The following is an 18148-nucleotide window of genomic DNA, read 5'->3' as shown; positions in this document are numbered from 1 at the left end:
GGTTCTCTATCCCTACTTAGAAGTCACATGGATTCAGATAGCTCTTAAAGGTATATTAATACCATTAAAGACTCTAGAAGTCTATTGCTATAAAACACTGAATTTTTAAATTCAAATACCGTTTCTACTTCGATTTTTACAGTCATGTTTTATGACTCATAATAGCTGCACATAGAAAGTTTAAAATATATATCAAGATGAATTCAAATTTAAACCTTAAAAGAATCATGGTTTTCTCATGGAGAGCTCATTTGGGGGACCATCTGTTTTTTTAATACTTTCAAATCATGGACTTCTCCAGACTGGCATGATTTCAGGGTTATGTCATGTCATAGCAAAGTATTGTTTTTATTTGTAGAGAAGGTTCATTAAATCATTACTGGTTATCCCACTGCAGTTTTCTTTTCTGTACATTCAGTTCTCCTTTCGAATGATAATGGATGATCTCCTAGTGGCCACATTGTTCAGTCTTTTCTGTTTGTAAAGTACCAACTTTTTCTGGAACCATTCTACATGGTCAGTGTAGCTACTCTTCTTTGCTTATTCAGAAATATATCTCTATGCCTAGAATATCTGATTCATAATGTTAACTTTCTGGTGTTTTTGATTGCAGAGTATAAATAAATAAATAATCCTTTTTTTGTTCCAAAATAGTGTTAAACTAGATTTATTTTTCACACAAATCCATTATCTGTGATGCTATATAAAGGTTAGAAGTTATATCTATTGAACTTTTAGAGCTCAGTAGGTCTTTAGAAATTACCTAATCTTTTTTATAACTATATATAATTTTTATACAACTGTCAAATTTCTGAGAAATGTTGAGTAATTTAACTCAATTTCACAGAGATAGTAGTCCATGAGTCTACAGACCACTTTTAAAATTCTCTTCTCACTGAAATATAGCAACCCATATTTTTAAAAATCATCATCTCCTCTGGCTCAGCTGTATTGGCTTGATATCTGAGGTAAATTTTATTATGTTACTAATTACTCTTTGTCCCCTTCTTCTGTTAAGTGAAAGAAGTTCTCCATAGGATAGAAAGAAGTCTTTTCATAACCTGTTTTTTCTCCTCCCTGGAAGATGTACTCTAATTAGATAAATTGGATCTTATCTATATTTTAGTTTCTATTATATCTACCTTATTTCTTGGTCCCTTTACTTGATAGACAGAATCTCAGCATCCTGTCTTTATCCATTTAAAGTCTTTTCAGACTGAGCCCTTTAGCTAACCACTTCCTACCCATACAATCAGAACTTTTTTCACAGTTTAGCATGTTAGACAAAAACTAACTGATAATCTATTTTTGACAGCAAAATTCTTCTTTCTGACTTACACCAAAGAAATATAAGCTTAATTCACCAGTCCTTTAACATTAACACCACCTTTTATTTCAGATGATATAGAGTTTCATAATATTTAGATAGTCTTGTAAAAAATATTGAAACCATATAATAAAGAGAAATTGATAATACCAAGTGAAGAACGACAAGAGTAACACCTGTCTCAAAATATAATTCTATAGGAAGTTAATTTTAAGGGACTCATTTTACTGATCTGTATAATAAGTGATGTTATACTGTAACATGAACAAAACAAAATTTCTTGCATCAGTATTATAAGAGGTAGGATAGGGTTTGGAAAAACTAATGATTTTAGAGTTGTTGGATATTGAATTAAATTATTTTAAAATTTAGGGCATGAATATTAAGAGATTTTTATTTTTATATATTGCAGAGGAGAATTTGCCCTTTGGCTTGATGGAGATCTCTACCATGGAAGAAGCCATTCTTGTAAAACATTTGGGAATCATACACTTTCTAAGAAGGAAGATTTCTTTATCCAAGACATTGAAATCTGGGCTTTTGAATAAATACAATGCTATCTGTCTTAGCAGGATAATGGCCCAAACCTGACATGGACAAGCATTGTTTGGAATGTTCAAGAAGCAATACAATGTCACATGTCACTCATGCTTTAAAATTAGTCTGTATCACCATTTATTATAGCTATGAGTTTAGAGTTGATTTTTCAAATCATGTTCCTGTCCCAAAGTTCCTTAGGTTTAGACAGTGACCTGGGTCCATATTGTATAGTAGCCTGAGTTTGTCAGAACTTGCCAGCATTTTGATCATAGTAACTACTTTATTTTCAGGTCATGTTATCTCAGTCTTCTAATAGGATGGTGCTCTTTTGTTAAATCTTTTTTTTTTTTTTTTTTTTTTTTTAACTATTGTTTCTTTTACTAGAGCAGGCAAATTGGGACATCAAGGAAATGAAATCCAGATACTATTATATCTGTGAGTTTAGAAAAAGTGACATTTAGACCCGCTTATCTTATTTTTATGAAGGAGAAACCACAAACCAATATAATACATACTTCACAGACCACTGAGTTTTAGTTTTGATTCACACTATAATCTCTTTATTAATTTTTCAAGTATTCTCAGTTTCATTTTAAGGAAATGAAATTTGAGGAGAATTCTGATTGTCATAGACCACAGTGCACATGATCTGCAGGTTTGGGCACATACTTTCATCTTCGAATTATCAGATACAGAGCTATACATTGACAAAGGAGAATGAGAACTTAATGATTTTATTGGATTTACTATATTAAGCAAGAAATTATACTCTTTACATATTTGTAGCTTAATAGGGCATTATCATAAATACAAAAACATGAAACAATTGCATATTTCTTCAACATATTGTGTCAGTTTTACTGTTTTATAGTTCTTTTGTTTTAGTCTTGTTGCATACCAACTCCAAAAACATGGTTTTTTTCTGTTCAAAAGGAAAAACAATCTTGTAGTTTTTATTTTTTGTGACATGTTATTAATTACCATTAGCATTTGCTCTTATAAAAGGGCAATGATTATAGTAGACAATATTGTAACTCAGTAGACTTGGTGAATATGCAAACTTACTGTCAAGTGACCTCAAAAAAAAAAGATAGAAAAATAGAATATACTAGTAGTTCTTATCCTCTTTTGTAGGAAACCAGTAATAAGCCATTGTGGCAATAATTCATCAGTTAAATCTCAGAGCTTCTTGTTATGCAAAAAAAAAAAAAAAAAAAAATCCTGCTGTTATACATGTGACAGTGACTTTGTGCTGAAATTTCAGCTATTCCAGATAAACATTGTATATCTTGTAAATTAATGTTTAAAGGTAGTTTTGTTCATATAGAAAGTGTTGATTGCCAGATTGCTTATAGCACTTTAAATTATTCTAAAAATGAATTATAAGCCAAATATGTTGGCTTAAGTAGTTTTAGTTGTATAGCAATTGTATTTAGTTCTTTAAAAGTTTAGATTATTATCTGAAGAAAGTATAATGCTAATCAAAAAGAAAATCTGCTGTTCTATCATAATATGCTATTGCAGAATATAAATAGAAACACAGGACATCATTTCCTTGTCTGTGTAAAGCTCTATCATTATAAGTTAGTAACAGTATATAGATTAAATGTTTACAAAGTAGGGAATTGTAAATAAATATATCAGTTTTTTTCCCCTTTTGGTCTTCCACAGCAGTATTATTGTCTTTGTGGAGTTGACTACTCATAAAATAAATCCTGTAATGGATTTCAAGTACAAGTTCATAGTGGTGTATACCAAATAAAATTAAATATATAAATACAAACTTGAGTTTGAATTTATTGAATAATCAAGTTATTTTCACATCTAAGAAATCTTTTATTAAGCATACTGCTTTTATTTTTTAAAAGATGCTTCAAATAGCCTATATTGTATTGTTGCTGGTGGTGGTGGTGGTGGTAATAGTGGTGGAAGAATATATTCAACTAGACACAGCACTACAGTTTTAACAAATGGAGATAGAAGGTACTTGACATGGAGAAATACAAGTCGTCTGATAGTTTTGAGGTACATTTTCTTTCTTTTCTTTTTCTTTTTTTTTTTTTTTTTTTTGGTGAAGAAACAACAAAGATAAAACCCCTCATGTCATAAAGAGCTATGTTGTCTACGACACCAAAAAATTTTGATCTTTTTTCTAATCTCATAGAACAACTAAGAACATGTGAGTAGAGGAATGATATGATCAACTTTGCACTTTAGGATAATCTCTTTGACAAATAGATTCATAGAGGGAAAAAATAAGAGATGAAGCAATAATGAGTTTGTTGTAAAATTCAAAGAACAATGAGGCCTGAATAAGAGTAGTAGTAATGGTGATAAAGAAGGAGGCATGGATTTGAAAGAGATTTGGTAATTTGGATTATCAAGAGTTAGATACCGATTTTATGTCAGAGAAAACAAGATAAGGGTAGTTGTCTGGATTTTGACATGAACTGAAGTACATTATTCATCTTGTTATGATCAGTGTACAAAGGAGAAATGAGTTGATACAAAATGACATTAGTTATGGACTCTAATATTTGAGGAACTGGAGAATCAATTTACAAATGGCATTAACTATTCCATTCTGAAAGATAAAAAGTTACAAAAATGAAAAGTAGATGTGAACTTATACCTATGTATGAAATGCCTCAGCAGATTATAGGTCAAATCAAAAAGAGGGTCCTTGAGATAGATTTTTGTGGTATAGTAATATTAAGTGACAAGCAGAAGAGAGAACCCTAAACTTTTATCTCAAGAGGTTAAAAGATTCGGGTGCAGTAGTGCACACCTGTAATCCCAGCAGCTCAGGAGGCTGAGGTGGGAGGATTGAGAGTTCAAATCCAGCCTCAGCAAAAGTGAGGTGCTAAGCAACTCAGTGAGACCCTGTCTCTAAATAAAATACAAAATAGAGCTGGGGATGTGGCTCAGTGATTGAGTACCCCTGAGTTCAATCCCCAGTGCCCCCCACAAAAAGAAGTTAAAAGAACAAATTGAACATAAAGAAAGTAGAGCCAAAATAAAGACATGAGCAGAAATCTAAAAATTAAAAGCAATGTCTAATTTTTTGCTATTTCATTTTCCATATATTGTCAATTTAAAAGTTCATTTCTAGAAATAAAAAGTTATACCCTATTTGTGTACAATGAATCAAAATGAAGTCTTTAAAAATAAAATTTAAACATAAAGAAAATCCAATAAGTGAAAGATATCACAAAAAAAGTTTATTTTGCATAGTGTACATTAAAATTTTGAATAATTTTTTAAATGTACAAATCTCCAAGAATAATAATCAAATTTAACACATCTACTGAAATTAATAGGAATAAAAATAAAAATAAATGGTTGTGAAAAAATTAAAAGGAGACATCACTGCAGACCTTTAAGAGATAATGTGAACATCTCTTGTGTCATTAAACTTGGCAAGGTAGGGAAAATTTAGAAATATTAGGACAAAAAATTTATGACAGCTGGTCCAAGAAGAAATAAATTTTTAGTTAAAGAACTTAAATCTGCTAATTAAAAAAATATATTGCCTTCCTACAAAAATCCCAGGCTCAGGTAATTGAACTGGGTAATTCTAGATAATTAAAAAAAAAAAAAAAAAAATAGTGTCAGTCCTAGCTCTTCCAGTATACTGTGGAAAGAGCATTTCTCAAATTGCTTTTTGAGGCTGGCATGATCTCGATTTCAAAACCCAATAGTGTTCACAAAAAGTTACAGGAGAGTCTGTTATGAGCATACGTGCAAAATTTTTAATCACGTCAAGTCCGATATATAAAAAAAGTAATAACCAAATTATTGTAGGAAAGTTTGAGTAGTTAACATTTTTCATTTGGGGCCATTTACCACATTAACAAAAAAAAAAAAAAAAAGAAAAATTCCATAGTGACCTCTGTAAATGCCAAAAAAGCATTTGATTAAGTTCAATTTCTATTACTATGATTTAAAAAAAAAAAATAGCAAACTAGTGAAGAAGGGAATCTTGTTTAATCTGCTTAAATTTTTTTTTTTTTTTTTGGAAAATATACAGGAATTATACTTAATGGTGAGTTATTGAAAGCTTCCTTCCTGAGGTAGGAAACCAGACAGTAACAACTGTTACCTGGCTTCTATTCAACATGGTTCTAGAAGTTCTTGCAATAGAGCAAGGAAGAAAATATGTAGGACAGGAAGAAAGACATTTAAATGTCATTGAATAGGGTATGATTGACAGAAAATTCTAAAAGATCAAATTATTGGAATTAGTTGATTTATCAATAGCACTCATTACAAGTTTGATACTCAGAAACAAATCCATTTTTTTATGTACAAAGAAGTAGAAAATTTAAAGTATCACCACTTGTAATAACACTGAAAATACCAGCTAAATAACAACAAAAAAAATGAACACTTGTGTAGGAAGGATATACCATATTTATGAGGGATAGAGAGAACACTGGAAGATGTCAGTGCTGTAAAAATCGGTATTGGTAAGTAAAAAAATCTCAATCTTATTTTTGTGAAAATCAAGCTGATTCTAGAATTTATATGGAAATGTAAGGCAACATTGAAGAACAAGGGTGTGACATTTGATAAAGATACTTATTAAAAAAAACTGAGTAAGACATTGTAGTATTAGAAGTCTGATTTTTTTTTTTTTAAAGCTGATAATATTGCCCAGTTTTTTTCAAAAAATGGTGCTATGTTAATTGGATACCTGTTTGGAGCAGAAAAACTTCACTCTCCACAAATAAGAATTATAGATTGTAGATTTAATTTTGAAAAGTAAATCAGCAAAGCTATTGTAAAAAGAGAAAAATATCTTCACAACCTTAGGATAGGCATATATTTCTTAAGTGGAATACAAAAGCACTAAGGATGAGAGGAGGTAAACTATATTACATTAAAATTTTAAGACCTTCCTCAAAAGGCATCATTAAAGCAAAAAGACAACCAAGAAGAGTATGAGGTTTTTGTAATACAGAAGTCTGATTGACTCATCTTCACAATATAGAAATGACTACAAATCAAAAAACTTGCTCAGCAACGGAAAAGTCACAGGACTTTAAAACATTATGTCCCATCATCTTATATAGAATTGAACACTTGGGACTTAATGAGTTAACCCAAGAGTATTAAAGCAGTCAATAAAAGGGGAATGTGAAGTGGAATCACATTTAGAAAGCTTTTGGGGCTACATTTATTAAATCTATGTTCATGCCTTTGACCAGCAAATTTTAATTCCTGAATAGTATGTTCCCATAGTAACGTGTATATTTGTTTACCTAGAGATATGTAAAATATTTAGAAGTTCTCAAAAGTCAAAGCTATACAAACAGGTATATTCTTAGGAGGTTACCTCTCTTCTCAATTCAATTCTACCCAGTCTTTAAGGAAATTGGTTGATTTCTAGTTATCTTGTTTTTGAAATATAAATTACGTAAACATTTATACATATGTGTATTTATGTGTATAAAACACACTGTACCTGTTTCTAATAAGGAAAAGAAGAAACTAAGTTTGGAAATGAAAGGAAAAAGCATAAGGCAAACCAAGAGTACAGATGTGGCCTGTACACAGGTCAGTCTGAGAAGAAAAAACCCTGAGCTCTGAACTTCCTTGTGTTCTAAGTGGGCAGACGAGAAGGTGAACTTTAAAATCAGGAGTCTGGAAGATTCAAGCTATGAAAGTTGAGAGCTTTCAAATATTTGGATGGAGGTCCAAACAGAAAGGGTATAAGAGTATGTATCAACAGTATAAAAACCTTTAACCACTGGAAAGTTTTGAAAAGGGAAATCCTGAAAATTGCTGAATCAGTTGTACGCTGGGAATTTAGAATTATCTGCAATAATTATTTTGTGGTTTGGGTGACTATAAAAATATTCTTAAGGACTTCCATTTGCATGTGTGCTGACTTTTTTGTCAAAATGTCCTGAGTTTTCCAAATGAATTTTCCCTATCATGGAGTTTTTAAAAAAGTAATCATTTGGTTGATTAGGGAATTTTTTTTGATTCCAAATTAGGAAACAGTGTTAGGATAGATGGCCTTAACAATTAAATAAAGTATCCAGCATAACAATAATGAAGAAAAAAATCTACAAACCATGAGCTATTTCTTGTGTCATGGACACTCTAAAGAGGATGGCTATCTCGCAAGCTGCTTGTCAGTCTGGGCCTGTTACATGTTACATGTCAGGCATTTTTCTCCAAGGAAACTTGTTCTTACTTGAGAACCAGACTTTATTCAAAGGTGTTAGTGATTGTCAGCTCTCCAAGAAGAGGAATTTCACTCCATCCTCAAATTCAAACAAACCAAACTTTAAATGCTCTGTGTCAGTGCCTGTTTAAGTTCCTTTTATTCAGAGTTGAATATAAGGGAATGCTTGAAACTTGGTCTAAATATTCTATGATACTAGGAGTAACCTAAGTTATGTGCTGAAATTTTATTGTATTTCAAACACAAGAAAGTGATATTGTGGGATATAACCTAAAATAATATAACAAGAACAGAAAAATAAGAAAACATCTTTTATTCCTTAGCCATTGGCTTTTAAATTTTGACATGTTTCACTGTTGTAACAGAAGTGTATGTATATTTTATGTGAAATTGTACTTAGCAATCTTATTAATTTGTATCTTCATAAATCTAGTATGCAAACAAAAATATACATATTTTCTTCTATAAGAAGATATTAGAACTTTCAGTTTGAAAGAGAATCACATGAAAACAGATAATTCTTAAGACAGTTTGACCTGTATTTTATTTTAAACCTAACAAATAACAAATATGAATGTCTTTTATTTCAAGAAATAATTTGACATTAATTTTTATATATAATAACAAAAGCCTTTAATAATGCATTTTAGTAACTTTTTATTGAATTCAATAAGAATTATAATCTAACATTTTATTCAGTTTTTGTTTAGGATTATGTAAAACACATTAAATCTAATTAAGGAGAAAAACTGACAACCAGCAGGCTAGTATCAAATAATTTTCTCCTTGTCATCAAATTTACTGTGCCTTTTTTTAACCTTTGCAGAACTGGTATTGCAATTTTTAGACTTTTAAATATTTCATAAAATTGTCTTTGTAGAGAATGGAGAAAATTAAGTATCTCAAATTATTAATTCAACAATGATTCTATGAGATTTTTCTACACTGAACATCCTACTTCATAGAATGTTCTATATTTCACTTTCATTGAACTTTGACATAAGTTTGAACTTCTTTATCAGACCTGAGACCACCAGCCACCCTGGTTTCTGTTTTCATGCAATGTTTTACTCAGTTTTTTCATTGCTATGACCAAGACATGACACGGACAATTTTAGAGGAGGGAAATTTTCTTTGGGGCTCCTGATTTCATGTCTCAGTCCATGGACAGTGAACTCCATTGTTCTGGGACCCAGGTAATTCAGAGCATCATGGTGGAAGGGTGTGAAGGAGGAAAGCAGCTCAGGACAATCAGGAAGCAGGGGAGAACTCTGCTCACCAGGAACAAAACACCCCAAAGTCGGCCCCCAGTGCCTACCTCCTCCAGCCTCACCCTGTCTTCCTACACTTACCACCCAGTTAATCCATTCAAGTGGATTAATGCACAGATTAGGTTAAGGCTCTTATAACCCAATCATTTCATCTCTAAACTTTTTTGCATTGTTTCACACATGAGCTGTTGGGGGACACCTCATAGTTCAACCATAACATGGAATTTGCATGTCACACGGAAGAAAGGCTAACTACTCCAGAAACTTATCAAAATCTCAGCCCTCAGAGGAACTTCAACAACTTAAACATCTTATTGAAAACATTTTTATGTATGTACCTATTTCATAAGATGCTATGATTAAAAACAAATAGCAAGAAGTCAAGTTTCTTGGAAAATTTTTGTTTAACCCAATTTAATGGATTTTTCCCCCTGAAAAATGACATTGACATCATAATATGTTCTGCTGATCTTTTCCTGAAGTCAGCGTTCTTCTTTGAGCTAATATTTAAATATCTGTAATAATATCTGCAGTGAATTGCCAAATATTTTTGCTTTTAAAGATAAGTGGAACTTCAAATATTAATAGTAGTAGTATATATTAATAACATTTTACATGCTTTCTGTGCTTTCTCAAAAGCTTCAAGCTTCTTCACAGAAGTAGAGAGCCCAAAAGTCATTTATGTAAAAATGTTTTAATATTTACAGACTTATTACAGAGCAATTTGTGTTTTTAATATTTAATGCATTAGCATTTTGTAGTAAGACAGGAGAGGGTCAAGTTTGACTTTTATTCCCGAAGCCTCACTCCAGTAGAGTGATCACAACATGGTCATCCTGACCTTGCCACAACATCTCTCCTTCAAAGTGCACCAGTCCGTGTTTCCTGGCACGCATGAGAATGCCCACTACTTTATCTGAAATGCGAACATATCTGTCAAAGAGTTCTCCAAAAGTAACCTGGATCTTCCCATCGCGTCTGTGGCGAGCCATTGTGCGGATGACGAAGCACAGCTCCATAATTTCTCTGTAGATGTGCTCCTCTGCTCGTTTGGCCCTTTCAGCAGTTTTGGTTCCCTCCTTGGGACGGCCATAGCCCTCGTCTCCTTTGTGCAGGCGAGTGGACATGGCCAGCTGGTAGTCGAATTCTTCACTGAAAGGATTTAGCTTCTGGGATTGTATGTGTTCATCAGCCCACTGTTGCCATCTCCCTTTCAAATTGTCCACCTGGCTGTATTTCCGATGGGCCTTGCAGTTGAGTTGCTCTGTAAATCTGTTTGCCCTGCAGGAGGGAGAGGATGAAAAATCAAGATGCTGATGATTTAACACTCAAGTGTTGCTTTGCATTTGTATTTGTATTCCCATGCATCTGCGTCTTAATGTAAGTCTTTATAGTTTTTTCATTATAAAAGACATACGTGCACCACAAAAAAAAATTAGAAGTGCAAAACAAAAGGTACATCCCTACTGTGATTCTTATTTTGGTGTGTGTCATATTATTTTTGGTGTAACTAATAGTATATTTAAAGGACTATTATGATATGTAGCGCTATTTCAAGAAGCCACTTTCTTATTAATGCAAATGTGCTGTTATCTTAAAGTTGCATGTTAGTAACATTTCAGAAGTAGAAACAAAGTATCCTGGAGAATCTACTTATAGGGTCTCTAAATTAGTTATTTTCCAAAGAAGATTTACACCACCGCACATATATTGCAATATCCAGTTATGAATAGATTTTTATATTTGAATTTTTAATGAGAACATAAATACACCAGTACCCATGACATTTACAAACTTTAAATATCAAGTTGTACAATTAGAAAACACTGACTAGCAACAGTAACAGTTATTGAACACTGGGTTAGCATTCTTAAAAACACTTTTCATTAATATTCCCCACAACCAATCTGTCAGATAAATACCACTATTCCCACTTCACCAATGAGGAAACAGACCAGAGACATTAACTTCTTAAAGCTACAGAACTATTAAGTTGTAGAACCGGAATTTGGTGCAGAGCCTATATATAACTAATGTGAAATACTGCTTGAATGAGTGGTGGAGATGTGAATGAGTGGTGGAGACGGGATCCCCGCACAAGATGGAAGATACAGTCGATGTTATTTCTACTGCAGTTGTGCCACTCAGCATGCAGGTGCAGTGTCTAAGAAATGAGTCATAAGACTTCCCTGCCATTTCTTTATCTCCATCCTGCTAGGCTTCTTTCTCCAGGTCTCTTTGCCTGCACTAGTAAAACAGATTTGTACCCCTCAACTTCATGGGTGATCCACCTTTGCCTCTCCCCAGCTCAGTGGCCTTATGCCTGAAATTATTTATGCGAATGGCATGCCTGAGCCATATGAACACTCACAATTTGCTATTCAAAACCAAGACACAGATCAGAATTGGGTGTCCTCACTATCAAACTCATTTCATAAAATCTGTTCAGGGGGAGCTCAGGAAGCAAAATATGAGCTAATGAATCACACTATTAATTTTCTTCTAAGGAATTTCAAGTCTCTTCCCTGGCAGGAAGCCTCAGCCTCAATTATGACATGAGATTTGGGTTTGACCAAGATGGTCTTGAGCTATTTATGAAGACTGTGCCTGTCATTCATCTCCATGGCACCAAGAAGGACAAGGAACTTGCTCCTTTAAAAATGAAGTAAAGCAGCCCAGTCAGGCACGGGAACCAAAACTTGCAGTTAGGGAGGAATGCACACTTGCATTAACATTGTTTTCATCCACTAGATGGCGATCTTTCATTAATTCTTATGCCTTGTGTTTCAAAAGCCCTACCCCTGCTATATCATTTCATTATTACAGTAGAATGAAACTGGTGCTACATGTAACACTATTGTCTTTGTAGCCATATGGAGAAAAGTGTGTGACAATTAAGTGGAAAAGGGCATCATACAAAAACTACATGCATTAATACAACTTTATAAAATCCTTTACGTATGAAAATGTGCTAGAAGTACACCACATGGAAGCAGAATGAATTTCTGTCACTCCTACTAGTCCTCACCATCCCCTTCCATGACATCAACTGTCCCTGTTCCGACACTGACAGAATTCAGAGCTTGGTCTCATTATTAAGGAGCAAGCCCCCTGTCCTCTTGGAGTCATGGTGATCAATGGCAGGCATAGTCTTCATAACCAGCACAAAGTCACCTTGGTAAAACCCAAATCTCATGCCTACTTTAGTTTGGGGCATCTTTCCTGAAAAAAGACCTGAAATACCTCAGAAGAAAGTTAATAATGTAATTCATTTACTCATACTTTGTCTCCTGAGCACCAACTGTAGTTTGGTCCTCTAGTACAAAAGTAATACACCCTGCCTTTACAGAGCATCTGGGCATTTTGACATTCCTTCTGTTTATTATTAGAATAGCTACTGGGCACTGCTTTAGGTACCTTCTGGATATTCAATAATGAAACAAACAGGAAAAAAAAAAAAGAAAAGAGAAAACTACTAAAAGACCCTCATGAAAATAATCTAATACAAATTTCAGTTAATAGCACATTTGCAACTCAAAAGTATATAAACACCAGGGTAAAGAATTCTATAGAAAATGCAAAAATGAAAATATTTATGTCAGTATATAGATAACTTTTTTCTTTTCTTAAAATTCTTTCTCATTAAAATTATGTTGATTTTGTAATTTAAAGAAATTTACAAGTAAAGAAATTTAGAAAATTACAAGAAAAGAAATTCCAAAATCTAAAGACATTAAATTTAAAGAAATTATTCTCCAGAGGTAATTTGTTTATGTCATACAGGCCTCTGATTCTTTGATGTAGTTTTCTTCTAATTTTAATTAGGAATTTAGATTCCCTGAGTGTTGAAACTAAATGTCACTGGTTATAAGGGTTGGGAGTTGACCTAGCAATAAATCTAAATAGAAGAGAGACATTTATCTTTTAAAAGAAATACTTTTTTGAACCTTGCCACATTGTCTAATTGTAATTTCCAATAGAAGAAGGAAAGGGAAGTAAAAGAAATTTGATCCTACAATTAAGAATTGGAAAATAAGGCTGTTTAAAAACTTAGGAGGAAATCTACCTTAGTGGATAATTTTCCTAATCTATAAACATTATTTTTTTTATATTTCTAATTTTTAAAAAGTCTGAACATATGAGGTTTAAATTATCATTTTTCCCTCCTATGATGCTAGAGATGGAACCCAGAGATTTTTACATACTAGGAGGTACTCTACCCCTGAGCTACAACTCCCATCCCTGGGTATTCTGAAGTCTCATACCCTGAATATCTTCTTGGTCAGTGAGTTTAACAATTAATGCCAGATTATTTTATTTTGTTTTTGTTTTCAGGTGAAAATATTAATAATAGTTTATATTGAGCTTTGTAATGATAATCTAGTATAAATTAAAGAAAGCAAAGAACCATTGAAAGACTAATATGTCAACTATTTTAGGAGATCAATATTGAATCCATATTCACTTTCTCAGTTTCTTCATCATCAGTAAACAATTTTCTTATAACTAATAAAAAAAAATTCTGCTGGATGTGGTGGTGCATGCCTGTAATCCCAGAGGTTTGGGAGGCTGAAGCAGGAGGATCTCAAGTTCAAAGTCAACCTCAGCAATTTAGTGAGGCCATAAGCAACTTAGTGAGACCCTGTCTCAAAATAAAAAGGGCTGGGGATGTGGCTCAGTGGTTAAACACACCCCTGGGTTCAATCCCTGGTACCAAAAAAAAAAAAAAAAAAAAAAATCACCTGTTCTGAATGTTTAAAGTAACTAATTCTATCGGATATTGTGAGCAATCTGTCTTGGAAATCTAGCTCCATTCACTGAAAACAATTTTGCAAAGTATTTCCTATCTGTCAACTGTAAACATAACATTAGTTCAGTGCTGCTAATGTGAAGAGGGCTTGTTGCAGTATGGTGAGAATATGGAAACTCATTTTATCATAATTCTGTCATTTTGGAGTAATAATTACATGGGTAAATTATTAAAGAATAACGAACTAATAAAATATCTAAAAGGTGTATTTCAAGCCTACCTAAGTGGATTGGTATGGAAAACATTCTCTGGCAGATGCCCTTCAACTGCATCCCAGCTTTGAAATGTTATGGGGGCCTACAGGTGAGTTTTCCGGTTTGTTTGGGAAATGTGTGAAGGTGGAGATGGTTCTGGTGGCCCTCCCCACAGTCCCTCCAGTAAAGGGAGCATTTCTTCTAGTGCCTAGGCAACCTTCCCTGTGAGTCTAATGAAGAATGTCTGCCACACTATCCATCCTTGCAGAGATGTACTGGGGAGAGTTTGCTCCTCTGTGCATGGTTAGCTTGCTCTTCCCTGCTGGAAGTGTTACTAATTTGATTAATGGGAGCATAACATCAATAGGGCCACCTTTATCAGCAACAAGGTGACTGCATCTAAAAGGCAGTACCATCATTTCTGATCATCAGTGATTCTTCTCTGTTATCAACAGGTTTGAGACCTAGGCTGTGATTCTTTTTGCAAATTGGTAACTGCCCCAGAGTCCATGGGAAGAGTTTCCCACTCTAGAAGTGGCGGCCGGCAGTAGGAGGCCGTACTTTTGCCTCTACTTCTTAAGAAGTTATACATGGTTGTACAAACACCCTACACTTTTGAAGATTCCATTAATGAAGTCCATACTGATCTCTACTGAGAGAGTGAGTCTAGCATGGTGGATAAGAACACAAACCTGGATCAACCCCTTCCAGCTCTCCATTTACTAGTCTTGTGACTTGGATGTTTCTTGAAATTTCTGTATATCCATTCATTTATCTATAAAATGGCATCCTCACGTGCAACTCCTACTGATTTTACCAAACTCAACTTGGCAGAAAGGATAGGTGATTGGTGCTTTATTTATGCACCTTTATGAGAGAGGACCCAATTTCTTTGGCTAAAGGAACTAGAACAAGTCATATATAATCAAAAGACTCCTTTTAGAATAAAGCATAAATTATAAATAATTTTTGTAATAAAACCCTAGTTAGCAAAACCACTCCATGGACCATCTTAAACACCAAGAACTCTTTCTACTTAAGCAACCATGACATAATTTTCACTCTGTTGTCACATATGGGGATAGGGTGGTACCTACAATGAAAATAAGTGAACAACTTGCCCTTTGACGTGGGCATAATAATGCCACTTTCAGTTTTCAAGCAATATTTGAGAGTCTCGTTAGGCAAAAAAAAAAAAAAAAAATCCCATTGGACTTTTGCTGAATTTGCCAAGCACAGCTAGGATTACCTTTGGCCTTAAAAGCTGCTGTTGTTCTCCTTCTGGTACCCTGTGTACTCTGAGACTGGGGAAAGGGACCAAAGAAGGGAAGGAGGAATTTTACTACCCTCCTTGCAAACAAAGACAAAAATCCACAGAATGTCAATCTCCTAGCACCTCAAAGGGTTGGGATCACCAGACCTGAGCTCTTGAATTATAATGGGTAAAACTTATTAAAGAGCTCCCATGAATCCATTCCTTTTCATAATTAATATCAAAATAACTCCATAAATATGAATTATCATGTCTATTTTTAAATTAGAACACAGAAACTCAACATTGTCCAAGAAATCATGAGTTAATTATTGTCTCTTATTCAGCTCTTCTGTATTTCTCTATCTCACTAAGAAAATGCCATAGGCATGCCTGATTTCAGGAGCACTGAGAAGGATCTTGATGCCACCTCCCACTTTAGGTGAGACAGTTCAGAGTAGTGCATGGACCCAAAGGTCCATGTCTGAGAATGGCACTGTCCTTTCAGTTTAGGGGCACGCCTTTCCTATAGGACTCACTACCCACCCAATCTTCCGGAGTCTAATTCTACTAAGTGCTTCCCTGGCTCTCCGGGTTCCTGGAGGTGATTCTGGCTTGTTAGAGATCCTGGTACAGTGGAAGGACACATTCACTTACTGGGAGGGCAAGGGGCGTTTGATCCTAGTAGCCGCCACCTGCACTGCATCCTGCTCGGGCCTCTCCTCTGTCTCCCCTCCGTAGCCGCTGTCCTCTGTGTCTATGCTGTCACTCTTCCACTTGGGCTCCTCCTGTTCCACCACTTTCCAGCCTTTGGTGAGTTCAGACACCAGGTTGGCACATTTTCTCCTCCTTGTCGGGGAGTCGTATCTGTGGAGCCTCCTGTCGATGTCATTCTCTGGCTGTCCAGGTTCAGGCATGCCACTGTCATTCTCGTACCTGTGGCTAAGGGAGCTCATATCACCTCCTCTCTCATAAGCCTTGCTGACAACTGTTTTGGTCACCTCTTTCCTTTTGATATGGGAGACCTCAGTGGCTTCCTCTGAGCTGTGTCCATCTCCACATCCCTCTGGCTTTGAGGATGGAGATTTTGGGGCACTCTGAGCTTTCAGGTGGGGGATGGGGTCTATTGCTGGTTTAGGAGCTTGGGACTGGTCCTGGGTCCCTCCAGGAACCCAGCCTGCAGGCTCCTGGGCCTGTCTGGTGCTGTTCTCATTCGCCCACTGCTGCCAACCCCGAGCCAAGTTGATGACCAGGGTGGCTGTGCGTACCTTCCGGAGGGCACTCTTGGCTGGGCCCTCCATCCTTTCCTTTTCTCCTGGAGCCATGCTCCCTGTCTCTTCTGTGCTGATAGCCGGGGCACTGGCTAAAATGAGCGTGGTTCAGTGAAGTTCCTGGGATTTAAATAGAAGCAGGGTGTGCGATGGGAAGGAGGACTTGGTGATGGTGGAAAGTATGCGAAGCATTTCTTGCCAAGATGTGGTGCCTTTGCCCTGATGGTGTTCTTTTTTTAAACCCTGACAGCTCTGGTTTCATCATAGCAGAATGAATTCTCTGCTGGAAAAGGACAGTGCTCACTCCTTTTCTTCTCTAGGTGCCAGAGTGGAAATTACTAGATTGAATCATGTGCTCAACTTTATGTTTTCCTTGACCTTAAAATGTGATCCTACCATTTATAGGTGCATACAGTATGTGCACAAATTGTGCTGGGAACATTAAAGGCTTGTTCTCATCTAAACCTCAACATCCCTCAATACAGCTGTCATCTAGTCCCACTTGATAGCTGAGTAAAATGAAATCTAACTGCCCACTGCTAATAATATCTGAGATTCAAACCCAGATCCATCTAATTCAAACCTCTTTTTTAATTCTGCTATCAGAGATGCTGAGTTGCCTTTTTCTTTTTCTTTTAACCACTTTAGAAATAGATCTTGGAAGATCAACTGATCCAACTTTCAGTTTCCAAATAAAATTAAATTCCAGGTAACAGAAAGACCAAGGTCTAGAAAGGTAAAGATTAATTATTTTCTAGTTTTGGGTTTGACTTATAGTATGGACAAGTCATATTAATATACAAGGCAATCAAAATTTGTGTCTAATCATTTAAAAAATTAAAATTTGTGTCTAATCAATTAAAAAATTAAAAATTAAAATTAATCATTTTTAAAAAATTAAAAGACCTACATGCATATCACTGTTTAGAAATTATTACTGGAATAAATCTTTGCAAATAATTTGTTTGAAGAGAACATTTACAGATGAAATAAATGAATGTTATCAGAAACACACATACCCTTCCTATTTTGTTCTTAATAACACAAAGTTCCTTAACAGGTCGTTAGGTTTATGTAGGCAGAGAATTTTTCTCAGCCCTCAGAACAGAGACTGGAATTAATATTTTTAAAACGACTGGACAGCTGGGTCCCTTGTATAGAAAAAGAACCATCTAAAACTGGGATAGATTCAAACTAAAAAGCTTTCTCTCAGCAAAGGAAACTATCAGAAATGTGAAGAGAGAGCCTACAGAGTGGGAGAATATCTTTGCCAAGCATACCTCAGAT

General features: G+C 34.7%; 2 protein-coding genes across 12 annotated transcripts in view; one reads left to right on the top strand and one right to left on the bottom strand.

Moving 5' to 3' along the window:
• Window positions 1-3646, top strand: part of Oxr1 (oxidation resistance 1) — a 420876-nt gene extending 417230 nt beyond the window's left edge. For all 11 annotated transcript variants that reach the window (XM_047543799.1, XM_047543803.1, XM_047543808.1 and 8 more), the window contains one exon: window positions 1740-3646. In XM_047543799.1, coding sequence (XP_047399755.1) covers window positions 1740-1875 — 136 coding nt within the window. In that variant the 3' untranslated portion in view covers window positions 1876-3646. The remainder of the gene's footprint in view (window positions 1-1739) is intronic.
• Window positions 3647-8583: 4937 nt separating this feature from the next.
• Window positions 8584-16995, bottom strand: Abra (actin binding Rho activating protein). Its single transcript, XM_047538757.1, has 2 exons — window positions 16248-16995; window positions 8584-10615 (listed from the first exon to the last, which is right to left on the bottom strand). Exons 1-2 carry the CDS (start codon window positions 16913-16915, stop codon window positions 10138-10140), a joined length of 1146 nt encoding a protein of 381 aa, XP_047394713.1. The 5' UTR covers window positions 16916-16995; the 3' UTR covers window positions 8584-10137.
• Window positions 16996-18148: the final 1153 nt, after the last annotated feature.

Source organism: Sciurus carolinensis, chromosome 1 (genome assembly GCF_902686445.1).
Source record: "Sciurus carolinensis chromosome 1, mSciCar1.2, whole genome shotgun sequence".
NCBI lineage: Eukaryota > Metazoa > Chordata > Mammalia > Rodentia > Sciuridae > Sciurus > Sciurus carolinensis.
This window is presented reverse-complemented; position numbering and strand designations above follow the sequence as displayed.